Consider the following 15649-nt stretch of genomic DNA (forward strand, 5'->3'; position numbering starts at 1 on the left):
TTTTAAATGCTTAATATAGTGCCCAGAACATAGAAAGTATGCAGTTCATGTTACTTTTCACAGTTAGTGGCAGTACCAATAATTGAACTAAGATGTCTGACTTCAGCCTATGCCTAATTTCTAACTTTTGACAATACAAAATAAAATTGATTTACAAATGGTTATTGCTGATGAGAGAAAACTTAAAGAGGTCAATTCCCCCACTTTTAATTTTTTTTGGCCAAAGACCCATAGTTGACAATACCCTACTGAATGCTACATATCTTTTACAAAATGTGTTTCATTTTATATTTTTAGGTGGTTTATTGCAAGTCATCAGATACCATGCAATTGTGAACACTTTATATAAACATTACTGTTTATTAATTGTTCCCATTGTACCCCTCTCTAAATTTTTTCAAGAATGATTTTGTTTGGACATTCATATCATTAGAAGTGAATTTTCAGTTAGCACCTTAGCAATTGTCTATTAAACTCCTACTGTGAGGATGACTACAGGAGTATAAAAATCAGTAAGTTGCATTTCCTGAAAGATACATGTAAGCAAACCAATCATTTGAGTTCAAAGTGATAGGAGCAGGGTCAAGGTATTGAGTGCAGGGAGAGAAGAGAAGAGGGACAGCTATTCAGCCCAAAGGGTTATAGATGATCTTGCGGAAAACAATCTTCTTCATTCCAAGAAAAATATGATACCGATTTTTTTAATAGGCCAAAGTGTAAGCGTGCATACTTTATCAATAATTAGAATGCAGCCTTACCTGACATGAAAACTGACTTAATATTTACATTCTCATTCTCTTCTCTGTCTGTCTTTTTTCTTTTCCTCCTCAGCTAAGTAGAAGGACTCAATGCGTTTACATACTAAACTTTTCAGCATACCATAAAAGAACAGCACATTGGACAATTAAATTCTTATTATTTTTCTTTCTACGTTTAAAAATATTAAGGGAAGAAATTGTTCAGCCATGAACTGGTAGGGCAAAATAAGTACTGGATAAAATGCTTTTGACTAGAGTTTGTTCCAATAATAATTATGAAATATGTCAAATAAACTGTTCTGAAATAGTAGATACTTATTGCAGAAAATAGAAAAAGGGAATGACATTTGTTGTCCAAAATATCAAAATAGTTTTAAAAAATGTTAACTAAAAAAAACAAAGGACTATTATTGTGAACATATGAGGAGACTTTTTGATACTTTATTTTACATGGTTTGACTCTTCTGGTTCCTAATTTATGTATGTGACTATGGAAAAAGTTGGGTACTTTCAGAAGTCACGTTAAGTATTTTACAGCCAAAAAAAAAAAAAAAATGGTAAGAATGTACATATTTATTGGTATGTACATATTTATTTCAGATCTTATCTAGAATCAATCATAATTTAAATGCAGTGTAACTTGACAAACTATAATAGGTTTTAGTGTACAAAATGAAAATTTGTTAATCATTCAGACATTGAAATTAATACAAATACATATTTATTCCTTATTAAAGTTTTAAGGTTTTATTTATTTTAATGTCTGTATAAAAACATGGAGCAATAGAATTTATGACTATAAATGCAGAAATCCTACATAACTTTAACCATTATTTACCATTATTATTTGCCATTAATGATGTTGAGTTTATTCTAAGAATGCAAGCATAGATTTTAATTAACCTGTTAACCTATAACATAATTTTTCAGTTCAATAGGTCAGTTGATTCAGAACATTTAATAAAATTGACAATATTTTGTTTTTATATAAAATCACCTTGTTTATTTTGGAATAGAGATTTCTCCTTTTAAGTGATAAAGATCATCTACCTAAAATCAATGGTCAACATCATTATAAAAGTTGTAATATTAAAGACATTTCCATTAAAGTCAGAAATAATACAAATACATCCACCGTCACCACTATGGCATACTTATTAACTATGGTGCTAAATTTTTTGGCCAATAATGTAGAAGTAAAGTAGAAAAAGAAAATAAAATATAAGTATATATTGAAAATTATGAACTAAATCCTCACTATTTGACAGGCAAAGATAAATGTACCTAATATATGAAAAGATATTTAAAAGCAATAAGAAAAAATGAATATGCAAAATAAAAATGAGCAATTTTCTCACAAAAATATTATATTTTATCAAAACTAGATGAAAAATATAAAACCTTACTAGTAATCAACAACATACATACTGAAACAGTGATTGATACTTTTCTAAAATCAAAATAGTGAAGAGATAATCATAGACTTTAGTTGGGCAGAACACAGGAAAATGGACATTCTCAGATACTACTTGTGGGATTATAAATTAGTTTAATTTTTCTAGAAGAAAGTGGTCATATTTCACAAAATCGTTTAAAATATTTACATTCTTATGATATAACTTTATCACTTATAATTTTGTTAAGGAAATATCCACAAGAAAAACAAAAAATTAGAAGAAGCAAAGAGTTTCTGCTGTAGTTGCAGACTGGCTAAATAAGTTATTTTATGAATATGATAAATAATGCAATAAAATTCATGATATTTAATGATAAGAGACTATGTAATAGTATGGGTTATATGTGTGTTTTTGTGTATTCTTAATTTTGAGAAAAAGGAAAAAATTACACATTTATAAGTTTTGAAAAAAATCATTAAAATATTGTAGTTTATCATTTGGCAATTGAATTATCAGTGATTTTAATTTTCTACTTCATTTATTTTATGAAAGGGATAGTATTACTTTTATTAAGTACATAATTATGCTAAAATTTTACCACAGTTCCCATGAATAGTTCCTTAATCTATGGAATAAATTTTGCTTTGTTCATAAATTGTATGTATATTAGATGCTAAAAGCACTAATTAAAAAAAATTTCTAGCTTTAATTGATCCAGTACATAACAGGTCTGTTTTAGTTAAACACCAATCCTCTAAAAACATGGTTCAAATATTAGTTATCATGGTATATTACCTGTAAGTAATTTCATAAAATACAAATTTTGCTGCTGGCTTGTCAGTCTACAAATTATATATATAACTGTTGCACATCATGATCAGTGACCAATCATGCAGCTTCTTTCACTCTATTGGTGACTGGTCAGTGCTCATCCATTAATCAGTTCATTCACAGAGAAGCTTGTAGTGGTCTAGCCTCTTTTTAGGTGATAAACCCATGTGACATTTTGTAAATATGAATATTCAAAAAAGAAGAATTGGCCAACAAAGATGGAAAGAAAGAATGTTTTGGGAGTGAAATTTCAATTAAATATTTCTTTTTAGAGAACAAATAGCTGATCACTGTCATCATTTGGAATACTTTATATATGCAGCCAGGGCAACTTAATAAATGTCAATTTAGCATAAATGAGGACATTGGTTGTGATGAATAGGTAAAGATGTCCTAGAGGAAATGATGCCAACAAAAACTTTACATTAAAGGAATCTCAGAGATATTGCACGTCAGTGAAAGCACAAACATGAAAATGATGGAAGTAGGCTGATCCATACTTAGAAAAGAGTATGACAATTCTCAAGGCTGAGAAAAGATGCTTGCTCAATATGGAAATTTACAGAATAAGAAAGCAAGCATTATTCAAGATACTGAATGATTTTTTACAAGGAAAATAATTCTCAAAGTTTCTAATATTAAATTACAGTTTATTAAATGTTCGTTTTACTATTTTCTATTTCCCTTTACCTTTGTAACTGATAGGAAGTTTTTACAGTTTTATCTTCACTTATCCTTCTTTGATGCTCTTCCTTTCTTTATGTATATCCAAGTTTCTGATGTATATTATTTTCCTTTTCTCTAGAAAACTTCTTTTAACATTTCTTGCAAGTAGGGTCTCCTGGCAACACATTTTCACAATTTGTGTTTGTCTGACAAGTCTTTATTTCTCCTTCACTTTTGTAGGATAATTTTGCAGAGTACAGAATTCTAGGTTGGTAGGTTTTTTTCTCTCAACACTTTAAGTACTTCACACAATTCTCTTCTTGCTTGCATGTTTTCTGAGGAGAAGTTAGATATAATTCTTTGTTACTATATGGGTTAGGTGTATTTTAACTTTGGTTTCTCTTTCTGAATTTTTTCTTTATCTTTGATTTTCTGTAGTTTGAAAATGATATGCCTAGGTATAGTGGGGTTTTTTGTTTGTTTTTTGACATTTATCTTTCTTGGTGTTTTCTGAGCTTCTTGGATCTTTGGTTTGGTGTCTGACATTAAGTTGGGGAAATACTCAGTTATTATTGTTTCAAATATTTCTTCTATTCCATTCTCCCTCTCATTTCCTTCCCATTATACATATGTTGCACCTTTTATAGTTGTTCCACAGTCCTTGGATTTTCTGTTCTGATTTTTCAGTCTTTGTTCTTTTTGCTTTTCGGTTTTTGAGGTTTCTATTGATATTTCATCTAGCTCAGAGATTCTTTCCCCAGCCTTATTCAATCTACTACTAAGCTCATCAGAGGCATTCTTCATTTCTGGTACAGTGTTTTTGATCTCTAGCATTTCTTTTTGGTTCTTTTGTAGAATTTCCATCTCTCTGCCTATATTGCCCATCTGTTCTTGCATGCTGTTTACTTTTTCCATTAGGGCACTTAGCATATTGATCATAGTTGTTTTAAATTCCTTGCCTGATAATTCTAACATCAACGTCTCTGTCATATCTGGTTCTGATGCTTGCTTTTTCTCTTCAAATTGTGTTTTTTGCCTTCTGGTATGCCTTGTAATTTTTTTCTTGAAAGCCAGACATGATGTGCCAGGTGAGAGGAACTGTTGTAAATAGATTTTTTAACAATGTGCTGGTGAGGAGTGAGGGGAGGGCAAGTGTTCTATAGTCTTATGATTATTAAATGTTAGTTTTACTATTTTCTATTTCCCTTTAGTTTTCAGTCTTTTAGTAAGCCTTTGCCTCTGGACTGTGAACTTCATGTGTGCCTCTTTGTCCCCTCTCCCCACCTCCCCTTTAGGTGGGACAGAGTGACTAGAGGGGGCTGGAGTTGAGTATTTCCTTTCTCTAGGTCTCTAGGCTCTGGTTAACTAATTTATCCTGAGGCAGATATCGTTAAGAACAGAGTGCTCTGATGTACTTCGAAATGCTTCCTTTCTTCTCCCTCTGCCAGAAGCACCTGGGGATTTTCCCCTGAGTTCATTTACTGTGAGAACCTGGTCAAGCTGCTGGGAGAAAATCTCACAGAATGGTGAGGGTCCCCTATAACTACACTACCCTGGAGTTTTCAACTATCAGACTTGTTCACAGTGAACTTCCAGCAATATATCAATTATAATTCAGATTTTCTACCCCAGCATTCGTTCCCATGGAAGTTTCTGCTAGTGAGTCTTTGATCCTATAGCTGAGACTCCCTTTATTTGCCTGTCTCTCCAATCCTGGGGGCAGATGTTTGCCCTGTGTCCCCCACTTAGGGATCCAGGGAGAGTTGTTGATTTTTCAGTCTGTTCAACTTTTTATTCTTTGTTATGATGGAGTGTCAATTCCAAGTTCTTTACTTGTGGAACCAGGACTTGGAAGTCAAGCTTTTAATGTTTTCACAAAAAATTTCAGATTGTGGAACAATCATAATTTTCCCCATTGGTTATTAAGATCACTTTACATGGTTTCAGCTTGCATTGTCACTTTTACAATTCTGCACTACCATGACTGTGATATGCTAATTTCTGATTTATAAAACACTTTTAAAAATACAATAGTTGCTGGCTTTCAACTCTTTGATATTAGCTTTCTCTCTAGTGAAAGTGCCAGATATGTAAATAAGAAGAAACAAAGCACAACTTTATATATTTATCATTCTGATATTACTTTATTGTTCTAGTGTGATCACTGCCTGCCTCTTTATAATGACAAGCCTTTTCGCCAAAGTGATCAAGTTCACACCTTCAATTGTAAACCCTGTGAATGCAACAGCCATTCCAGAAGCTGCCACTACAACATCTCAGTGGATCCCTTTCCATTTGAACACCACAGAGGAGGTGGAGGAGTTTGTGATGACTGTGAGCATAACACTACAGGTAACCAGCAAATAACACAAATAACAGAAGCTGACTTGGTCTTGAAGCCCATGTGCTTCTATATATAATGCATATTATTTTAAATTATGTTATTGCTATCTTATTTAAGAAAGTGCTTTCATACCATTAAGTTTGAAAACCACTCTGGTTTACTGAATCTTCATGTTCCAAATGATTAAGTAGTTTTCAGATATAACACTCTAGTCTTAGACTATATATTTTCAGGAAAATGTTTTTTTTTTTTTCAATAAGTTCACGTCATTTGATTAGATCATGAATATATTTTGGATACATCAGGAATTACTGTATTATTCTGAGTATATATATCCTTGAAATAAGTTTTCTGTGTGACCCCTGATCTGCCATTATGTCTGGATTCCCATGTAGAGAGGTTTACAATCATTCAGATTTGGCATGGACTCTAGTAATCAGGGAATACTGTTTTTAAAAATGTTCATTAAATGCATAAAATAATTATAAGAGTCTTGTCCCTAAAACCATCCAGCATTTTGACTAGTCATTGAAAAATTACTATTTTCTGAAAGGCTGATATGTTAAAAGCAGAAATAGACAATGTCTGAATTTGTAAAGTATAATGGCCCAAGTGTGATGGGTTTGAAAGTGTGCTACTCTGAAGCATGAATGAATTTGTTAGATAATTATTGATAACCTAAAGTGGGGCAAGGTCTTGGCTAGGTGCTGGGAATATAAGGATTAACAAGATGATGAATTTTCTTGTCTTTGTATGGATTATTACATGGTGGTAAAGGCACCCTATTAAAGGAACAATTAAAAAGTTGTCTGATGAGTGCTAAGATGGGGAAGTATAGTAGGAGTTAACCAGGTGAAGGAGCGGGGTTGGGGATTAGGAGCATGAACGAAGATTTCCAGTAAGCGAAACAGTTGTACAATGGCCTAGAGGAGAGAGAAACATGGTGCCCTTGAAGAACTGATGAAAGTGCAAATGGCTGATTGTTAGAAAAGGCACTAGGAAGAAAGGCAGAGCCCAGATACTGGAGGGCTCTCTAAACCATGATAAAGAGATTGGCTTCTATCCTAAGGTTAAGGAGATGCCACTTAAGGGCACTTAAGGAAAGGAATTTTGTGTTTTTTAAAGACCCATCTGGTTATAAAGTGGAGAATGGATTGGAGAGGGTCAAAAGTGGTTTGGGAAAAAATGTTAGTCAGATATTGCAATGGTCCAGATGAGAAATAATGTGGGAAAACATTTAAGGTAGTGTGGATAGAGATGAGCGGATCCAATAGACACTTAGGGTAGACAGTGACAGCATTTTCCGAGCAAGGTGCAGAGTGTAGGTAAGGGAAGGAAGAAGAGTCAAGACTTATGCCTAACATTCCAGTTTGAGCAACATGGTCAACGTTGGTACCAGCCATTGAGATAGGAAATACAGGAGGATCAAATTGAGGGAGAAGATGGCAAGTTCTGTTTTGGACAAGTTCACTGTGTGTTTCCAAGAAACAAAGAAGAAACTCTCTTTGGGGCAGTCAGAAACACAGTTCTGAAGCTCCTTTCTTAAAGAAAGCCTTCCATGATGCTTCAGAGAGGATCAGTATAATCTATATACTTTAGTGGCATCTTATGGTTATCACAGTTTGTAAATATATATTTATTCCTGTAATAATTTAATTAGGATTCATCTTACCTGCTAGACTATAAGGTAACTCTGTGAAAAGGGTGCAGTTTGTATTTTCCTCAGCCCTTAGCACAGAGTTTGGAACATGGTAATCACTAAATAAACGTTCATTGAATGATAAATAAAGGAGAGATTTCTAGATTGGAGATATAAATTTGGGAGTCCTCAGCATATAGAAATGGAAATATTCTAGGCATATTATAAATCCATTTAATTTGTCCACAGCCAAGATCCATTAGAGTGTGAGTTTTTCATTTGATTAAGTTGTTTTCATAGTTTTCTAATATTGGGCCAGTTTCAGCAATATTTGAGGAAGAGTGCATCATGTTTAAACGGGGAATTGATAGCGTTCAGTTTTATTTCAATTTCAGTGATCTTATATGCTACTCACATTTAGTTTAGAAACTCCCTGTAGTTTAGATTGCTTTCTTATATAAAATGGAAAGGGAAATTTTCTGAATAAAAAATTGTAAACAATAGGAATTACCTCATATTTCTAATGTGTCAAGATATTCTAATATTTAATATGAAATTTATTTGATGTAGCTAAATATAAAATTCTATTTTGATATTTGAAATGAAAAATAATGGCCATAAGTACTAATAGAAGTATTTGCTTTTAATCACATTAACTATGAAATAGTAAATTACATTAAAAGCAGTCTTCTATTTTATAAGATTTAGTTCTGGAAGAATATTTGAATAATATATGCTTATTTGCTTCCAACTGTAGAGCTATCATCTACCACGAATGTAGAAATTTCTCATAGTTGATTTAGATTCAGTACCTGGTCATAGAAATAAAAAATTTAAGTTTGGAAACAAACTCTTTCAAAATGTATGGGCCCCTACAAAGCACAGCTTTTTAGAAGTGTGATATTATATAACAGATGGGAGTTTAATGAAGTAGAGCACAGTTTGTAACAGGTTCATTGTTTCATATGCTGTGGATCACTAAATTGGCAGGTAGAGATGAAAGGTGCATTAAAATGGACATCCCTAAAATTATAGAATTCCCTCAAAGGAATACAGTCTTTAATTTTGAATTATGCAGCTGATTTTAATGAATTGGAAGTCATAATGCATAACCTTTCCGCGACGCAGGGAAAAACTGTGAGCTGTGTAAGGACTACTTTTTCCGACAAGTTGGTGCAGATCCTTCCGCCATAGATGTTTGCAAACCCTGTGACTGTGATAAAGTTGGCACTAGAAACAGTAGCTTCCTGTGCGATCAGGTGAGTTCTCACTATTGAAGGGAAAGAATTGTTCTCTTCCAGAAACTAATTTAGGAGATGGTCTATCAGTGATACTGAGGGCTATATCAGGAAGTCCTCTGTGTGTGTGCTCACATTTCAAAGAGGTGGTTGCTTTCGGAGTGTTTCTGTGCAACTTTTCATATCAATATAAAATATAAGGCTACTTGGGCGGTCCATTTTACAGTTGTCAAAAAACTTGGAAGCTGGGGGTTCCAAGTAAACAATGAAGTAAGTTAAGTATGTGTCTTGGAATTACTGGTGAATTAATATTAATAAGTGTTATTAAGTAAACAAGAACAGTGTTCCTCCCAAATTCCGTAGAAGATAGTATAGCAAAAGTCGCTTACACATAGATCCAAATGGAAATTATGATAGCTCTGGTCTAAATTTCTTTTAACCTTTTCTCTATCTAACAGTACAATGGGTTTTTATCATTTTATTAATTTTAATTACCAACATCACAAATATTGATGTCTGACCTATATGAACACAGATTGTAACTGTATTATACATCAGGAAAAGCAGCTCCATACTTAAATGTGCTGTCTTCAGCTAGAGCTTTTTACCTGTTCTGATAATATTACCACGTGAAAGTAGATAAAAGGCAAATTTACCTTGAAGAATCAATTCAATGATTGTATTAATTTTTAATAATTACATATTCTCTTGCAAATAGTTGAGAATGCAGTGGCCAAGAGCATAAACCACAATCTGGTTAAAGAAAAAAAAATTTTTTTAAGTTACAATGGAATGATAATAATTTCAAGGCAAAATATATTTGTCATATAACTTGGAGCATGCATTAAAAACTGTTTTAACAAATAAAAGCCAAATATAAAGTGAGCTAATATGGATTTGAAGACCTTCAGATTAACCATAGTGTGTGATATGCTTCATTGGAAAGCTGGGAGGTAGAATAATAACTAAAAAGGCAATCTCTACTGTTTTTATATTGTGATATTGAGGCACTATTTTCTGAGAGAGTCATATTACAGTTTTATATGTGTTGACTAGTAAAATCTGACTGTCTTTACACATCTCACCCTTACACATTTGCCCTGAATTTTCAACATGGATGTCTTTTGCTTGTTATTCAAGTCTCAATTCAAAGATTGATATATCTTTTGAGATTTCTTCACTGATCACCCAGTTGTAGAACATTCTCAAATCACTGTATTTTACATCATCCCATATTATTTTCATTGTAGCCTTTATTTAATTAAGCAAATTAAATAAATTCATTTATTTACTTCAGCAAATTAAGTAAATTCACTTATTTACTTCTTTGTCTTCTCTCTGTCCAACACAAACAGTACAGTTTCAGTCACATAATAAGCACCCCATAAATACTTATTTAATAAGTGTTAAGTGAATTTAATAAGTGTTAAGTGAATTAGTCTGAGCACTAATCTCATAGTCAGATGGTCATTTAGAATGGTTATTATAATAATCTAAGCATTACTTAAATTTTTCACTTAAATACGTTTTCTCCCTGAAGATCTAAGGTAAAGTAATTTTGGTATATAGTACTGAAAAACTGTGAACTAAAGTTACACCTCCCAAAGTTTCATTTATATGTCATTACCCATATGAAGTAAAGTGTAGCAGATTTGTCCCTCAATTCTACAACTCAAGTGTGCAAGAAATTAAAACCTAATTTTTCTCAAATTTCTATTTCAAGTCCATTTTATTGGGGTAGGAGACAGTTTTAGTAATTCTGTGCTTGTAAATATTTAACACTGGGGTATCTGAGAAAAATAAAAAGCCCACATCGTCAATTTTAAGCTACCAAGGAGATGTCACCAAATATGATTTTGGGAAGAATGGTTTTATCATACAGTGGAGATGGCTCCAGTACACTACTGGCTCTGGATCTCTTTCTCCAGCTCTCATGGGGTGGATCTAATTTTGGGGTGGAATTGTACATGAACATACCCAGGGCAATGACATTTCAGAGGGTAGGACCTCTCTGATCATTGATGTCATCAATATAGGTAAACATTCTTTGAGATCTCCTTGAGATGGAGGTGTTTCTCCCCTCCCAGCTAGGGCAGTGTTTTCAGAGTCCTAGTGGAGACTCAGAACCCCAAGTCCTGCCCAGTGGTAACAAGGAGACCCTCCCCTACTGAGTCAGTGGAGCCAGAGTAGAGAACCTTGACTTCTATTCCTACCAGGCAATAATGAGGCAACATCCTCTCTTCACTCACCAGAAGAGTTTCATAGGAGGCCTCACTGTTAAAGCAAGACTTAAGTAAGATTCAGAGTCTTATAACACCAAAATGTCCAGGTTCCAGTAATATTTCACTTATCATTACAAGAACTAGGATAATATCAAATGTAATGAAAAAAGACAATCAACAATACCAGCATCAAGGTGACATAGATGTTAGAATTATCATGCAAAGATTTTAAAGCATCCATCCATTTGTCTCCAGCATATACCTACTCTAAAGTTTGGCTGAAGAAACTTCTCTAAACAGGAAATGATAAATGAAGGAATCTTGAAACATCAGGAAGGCATAAAAAACATCAGAGTTAAAATATGGCTAAATATGACACATTTTCCCCCTTCTCTTGAGTTTTTAAAATTTTTTGATGGTTGAAGTAAAAATTACATCACTATCTAATGTGGTTCTCAATATATTAGAGGAGATATTTAAAACAATTATATCAAAAATGGAGAGGGTAAGAAATATAAGGGGAAGTAATTTTTCTATACTTAACTAGAATTGGTAAAATAAAAAAACTACCAGACTTTGATATCTGTGTATATAATGTAATATCTAGACAACAACTAAAAAGGCTTATTATAAGGATGATATATTCAAGAACACCACAGATAAATCAAAATGGAATTCTAAAATATGTTCATGTAAAAAAAATAAAGAAATAATAAAATAAAATATGTTCAAATAACCTATAATAATATAGGGAGAAAGTAAATAGAGACTGAAAAACAGATAGAATAAATAAAAACCAAAAAATAAAATGGTAGACTTATTAAACCTTAATATAACAATAATACCATTCAATGTAAATGGTCTAATAAACCAACTGAAAGTTAAATGAACGAAAATATTATCCTGATAGCAAACAAGAGAGCAACAGTGCATGAAAGAAAACCACAAACCAATATCATTCATGAATTGAGAGGCCAAAGTTTTAAACAAAATTTTGGCAAATAGATACTCAGCAGTGTTTTAAAATAATTAAACACAAAGACTAAGGTGGTTGTGTTCCAGGAATGCATTCTGTTTCAATATTTGAAAATCAAACAATACAATCACCTTATTTTCTGGCTAAAGAAAAAAGGCACCTGATTATAATACTGTAATAGTATTTAACAAAATTTAACACCAATTCATGATAAACACTCTCAGAAAACTAGTAATGGAGGAGAATTTCCTCAACTTGAAAACAAACATCTACACAATACCTACCTACAGCTGACCTCCTACTTGTAAATGAAAACTTTCAGTGAAAAACTTAATGCTCTCTCCCTAAGATCAGGAATAAGACAACAATATTCTATTCAACATTGTACTGCAGATTCTAACCAGGGAAATTAGGCAAGAAAATGAAATAAAAGTTATCCAGATTGAAAAGGAAGAAGTAAAACTATCTGTCTTTGTATATAACATGATCTCGTAGGTAAAAAAATCCCAAGATTCCAAGGATTTGAAACCGCTAGGTGGTGTTTTGGGTGGCTCTGAGGAGCTCTGGTTCTTTATGTCTCAGTGCAGAAAGAATTCAGTGAGAGGCAAAGTGATAGATAAGAAGGGAGTTTTTAGAATAGGATGCTTGTGAGGCCTACAAGCGGGCTAATGAGAGGGTGCCGTGCCCCAAGAACTTATTGGGCGACAGTTTTACAATCAAAGGAAAAGAGAGAAGTAGGGGAAAGACCACCTTCTTCCTTTTTCTTGGGTAGACATCAGGCTTCCATCATCAGTTCCTCCTCCATGTCAGGCGGGGGGCTTTTTTGTCCCTACATGGTCAAGCCGGGACTGTCATGGCGCAATGGAAATGAGCAAAAAGGCGGTAACATATGCTAAAAATGGTAGATCATCTCAGGTTTTAGTATAATGTCACCTTTTCCTTTTATTTTCTTTAGTGTGCACAGAGGAGCATGTCCAAGGAATCATGAACTTACTGAACTCACTGGGCAGGATGTGGGTCTCATGCCACAATTGTTTTATTTTTGGGGGGCATGTCTCATGCTTTTGTTGCATGGTTTTGTTGCTAGCAAGCCTGTTTGGTTTTGTGGTTAAGTAAACCAGCTTTCTTGAATGTTCATTAACTTACAGATGTCTCCCATACTTTTTTATCTCCTTAAAATCCCCTAGTGGGATTAACTATTTAATCACCTACTTCATCCCTTTACTCTGTCCCTATCAAATTTATTAAAATACTGTCTATCAGAGCTAATAAGGTTCAACAAGTTTGCAGAATACATGATCAATACACAGAAATCAGTGGTATTTTTATGTACTTGCAATGAACAATCTGAAAATGAAATTAAGAACACAACTTTATTTAAATAGCATCAAAATAATAAAATGCTTAGGAATATATTTAATAAAATAAGTCCAAAACTTTTATTCTGAACACTGCAAAATATTGTTGAAAGAAATTAAAGAAGAGCTAAATAAATGGAAAAACATCCTGTATTCATGTATCAGAGACTTAATTTTGCTAAGATGGCAGTTGGTCTATAGATTCAACACAGTCTTGTTAAAGGCCCAACTGGCTTCTTTGCAGACATTTATACGATGATCCTAAAATTCATATTAAAATTCAAGGCACTCAAAAAAGGCCAAAACAGTCTTGAAAAAGAAGAAGAGAGTTGGAAGATTCACACTTCTCAATTTTAGAATTTACTATAATGTTGTGATCAAGACAGTGTGATGTGGCTTGAGGAGAGATACCCAGATCACTGTAATAGAGTTGAGAGTCTAGAAATTAACCATTACTTTTACAGTCAGTTGATTTTTAACAAGAGTGCCAAGACAAATGAAGAAACAATGGTCTTTTCAATAAATGATACTGATATGCAAAAAATGAAGTTGGATTCCCTACTTCATACCTTATACAAAAATTAACTCAAAATGGAGCAAAGAATAGAATGTAAGAGCTAAAACCATAAAACTCTTAGAAGAAAATAGAGATGTGAATCTTCATGTCCTTAGATTAGTCGGTGACTTTTTAGATATGACACCAAAAGCACAAGCAACAAAAGAATGGATAAATTGGACTTCATTAAAATTTAAAACACTTGTTTTACAAAGGGCACTATCAGGAAAATGAAAAAACAACCCAAAAAATGGGAGAAAATATTTGCAAAGCATATAGCCAATAAGAGACTTGTCTCTAGTGTCTGTAGAAAAACTTTACAACTCAATAATTAAAAGACAATTCAATTAAAAAATGAGTAAAGGATCTAAATAGACAATTCTCCAAGGAAGATATACAAATGGCAAATAAGCATATGAAAAAATGTTGTGGACATTATTTGTCTTAGGAGAAATGGAAATCAGAAGCACAATGAGACACCACTTCAAACTCACGTAGATAGCTATCATTAAAGGTACAGATAGTAACACATCTTGATGAGGATGTGGAGAAAGTGGAATTCCCACAGACTACTGGTGGGAATGTAAAATGTGCACCCACTTTGGAAAACAGTCTGGTGTTCCTCAAAATATTAAATACAGTGTTACCGTACGACTCCGCACTTTAACTCCTTGCTATATATCCAAGCTAAAAGGAAAAATATATCCTCACACAATCTTATTCATGAATGTTCATTGCTGCTTTATTCATAATAGTCAAAATGTAGAAATAATTCAAATGTCCATTAACTGATGAGTGGATAAATAAAATGTAATATATCCACTCAATGGAATTTTATTCAGTAGTAAGAGGAAAAAAAGTACGGACATATTACAATATACAAAGTATATATTACAACATGGACTTTGATCTCAGGAGTGAGAATAGAAGAAAAAGAGAGACAAGAATAGAAAAGCCTTTTTTAAAAAGATGCTTCTGTGTGTCATTTTCTATGTACAAAAATCTAATTTAAAAATGCATGAAAGGAAAGATGTTTTTAAAAATTAACATTTTTCTTTGTTTTAAAAACATTGTTTTTTCTTTTTTTCTGACTAATTTGCTTTGTTGATAATTTTTATAGTCAGAAAAAAATAAAGAGAATTTTCATGAAATCTGACATGTAGCCAGAAGGAGCTACATATAGGAATCTGAAGGTAGATACAGTGATAGAACACTTTCATGAATTTAAAACCTCCACATTCTCCATCTCTAAATCACATTTACATTTTACCTAATTTTTATTTTGTTTTCTCATGCTCCACGTACAGACACAAAGTATATGGATTATTATTATATGTGGAAATATAGTGTCAAGTACACCTTTGCCTAAATAATGTTATAAAAGATTTCTAAAAATGCTTACCGTCATTTTCAACGGGATAACAGAATACACACTAAAAAAGCTGTCAACAATGTCAGAATTATAAACTGTAAAATTAAATTCAAGCACATTTTTTAAAATTCATGCAATTACAATCCTTAATAATATTAGGGAGCATACAAGGAAATTAGGCAGTAGTTCAAGTCTCATTTTGTTATAATAACTTAGGAACCAAGCCAGCCCCAAATGGCCTGAGTGACTGTGCTGGGCATTCTGTGTTCTGAAAGGAAACTTCCCCTTTGGC

General features: G+C 32.8%; 1 protein-coding gene across 1 annotated transcript in view; it reads left to right on the top strand.

Moving 5' to 3' along the window:
- The window catches only part of USH2A (usherin), a 775536-nt gene that overhangs the window by 118195 nt on the left and 641692 nt on the right, over positions 1-15649 (top strand). The window contains exons 9-10 of the mRNA XM_059905730.1: positions 5809-6004; positions 8764-8894. Of these exons, the coding sequence (XP_059761713.1) occupies positions 5809-6004; positions 8764-8894 (327 nt within the window). The remainder of the gene's footprint in view (positions 1-5808; positions 6005-8763; positions 8895-15649) is intronic.

Source organism: Balaenoptera ricei, chromosome 1 (assembly GCF_028023285.1).
Source record: "Balaenoptera ricei isolate mBalRic1 chromosome 1, mBalRic1.hap2, whole genome shotgun sequence".
Classification (NCBI taxonomy): domain Eukaryota; kingdom Metazoa; phylum Chordata; class Mammalia; order Artiodactyla; family Balaenopteridae; genus Balaenoptera; species Balaenoptera ricei.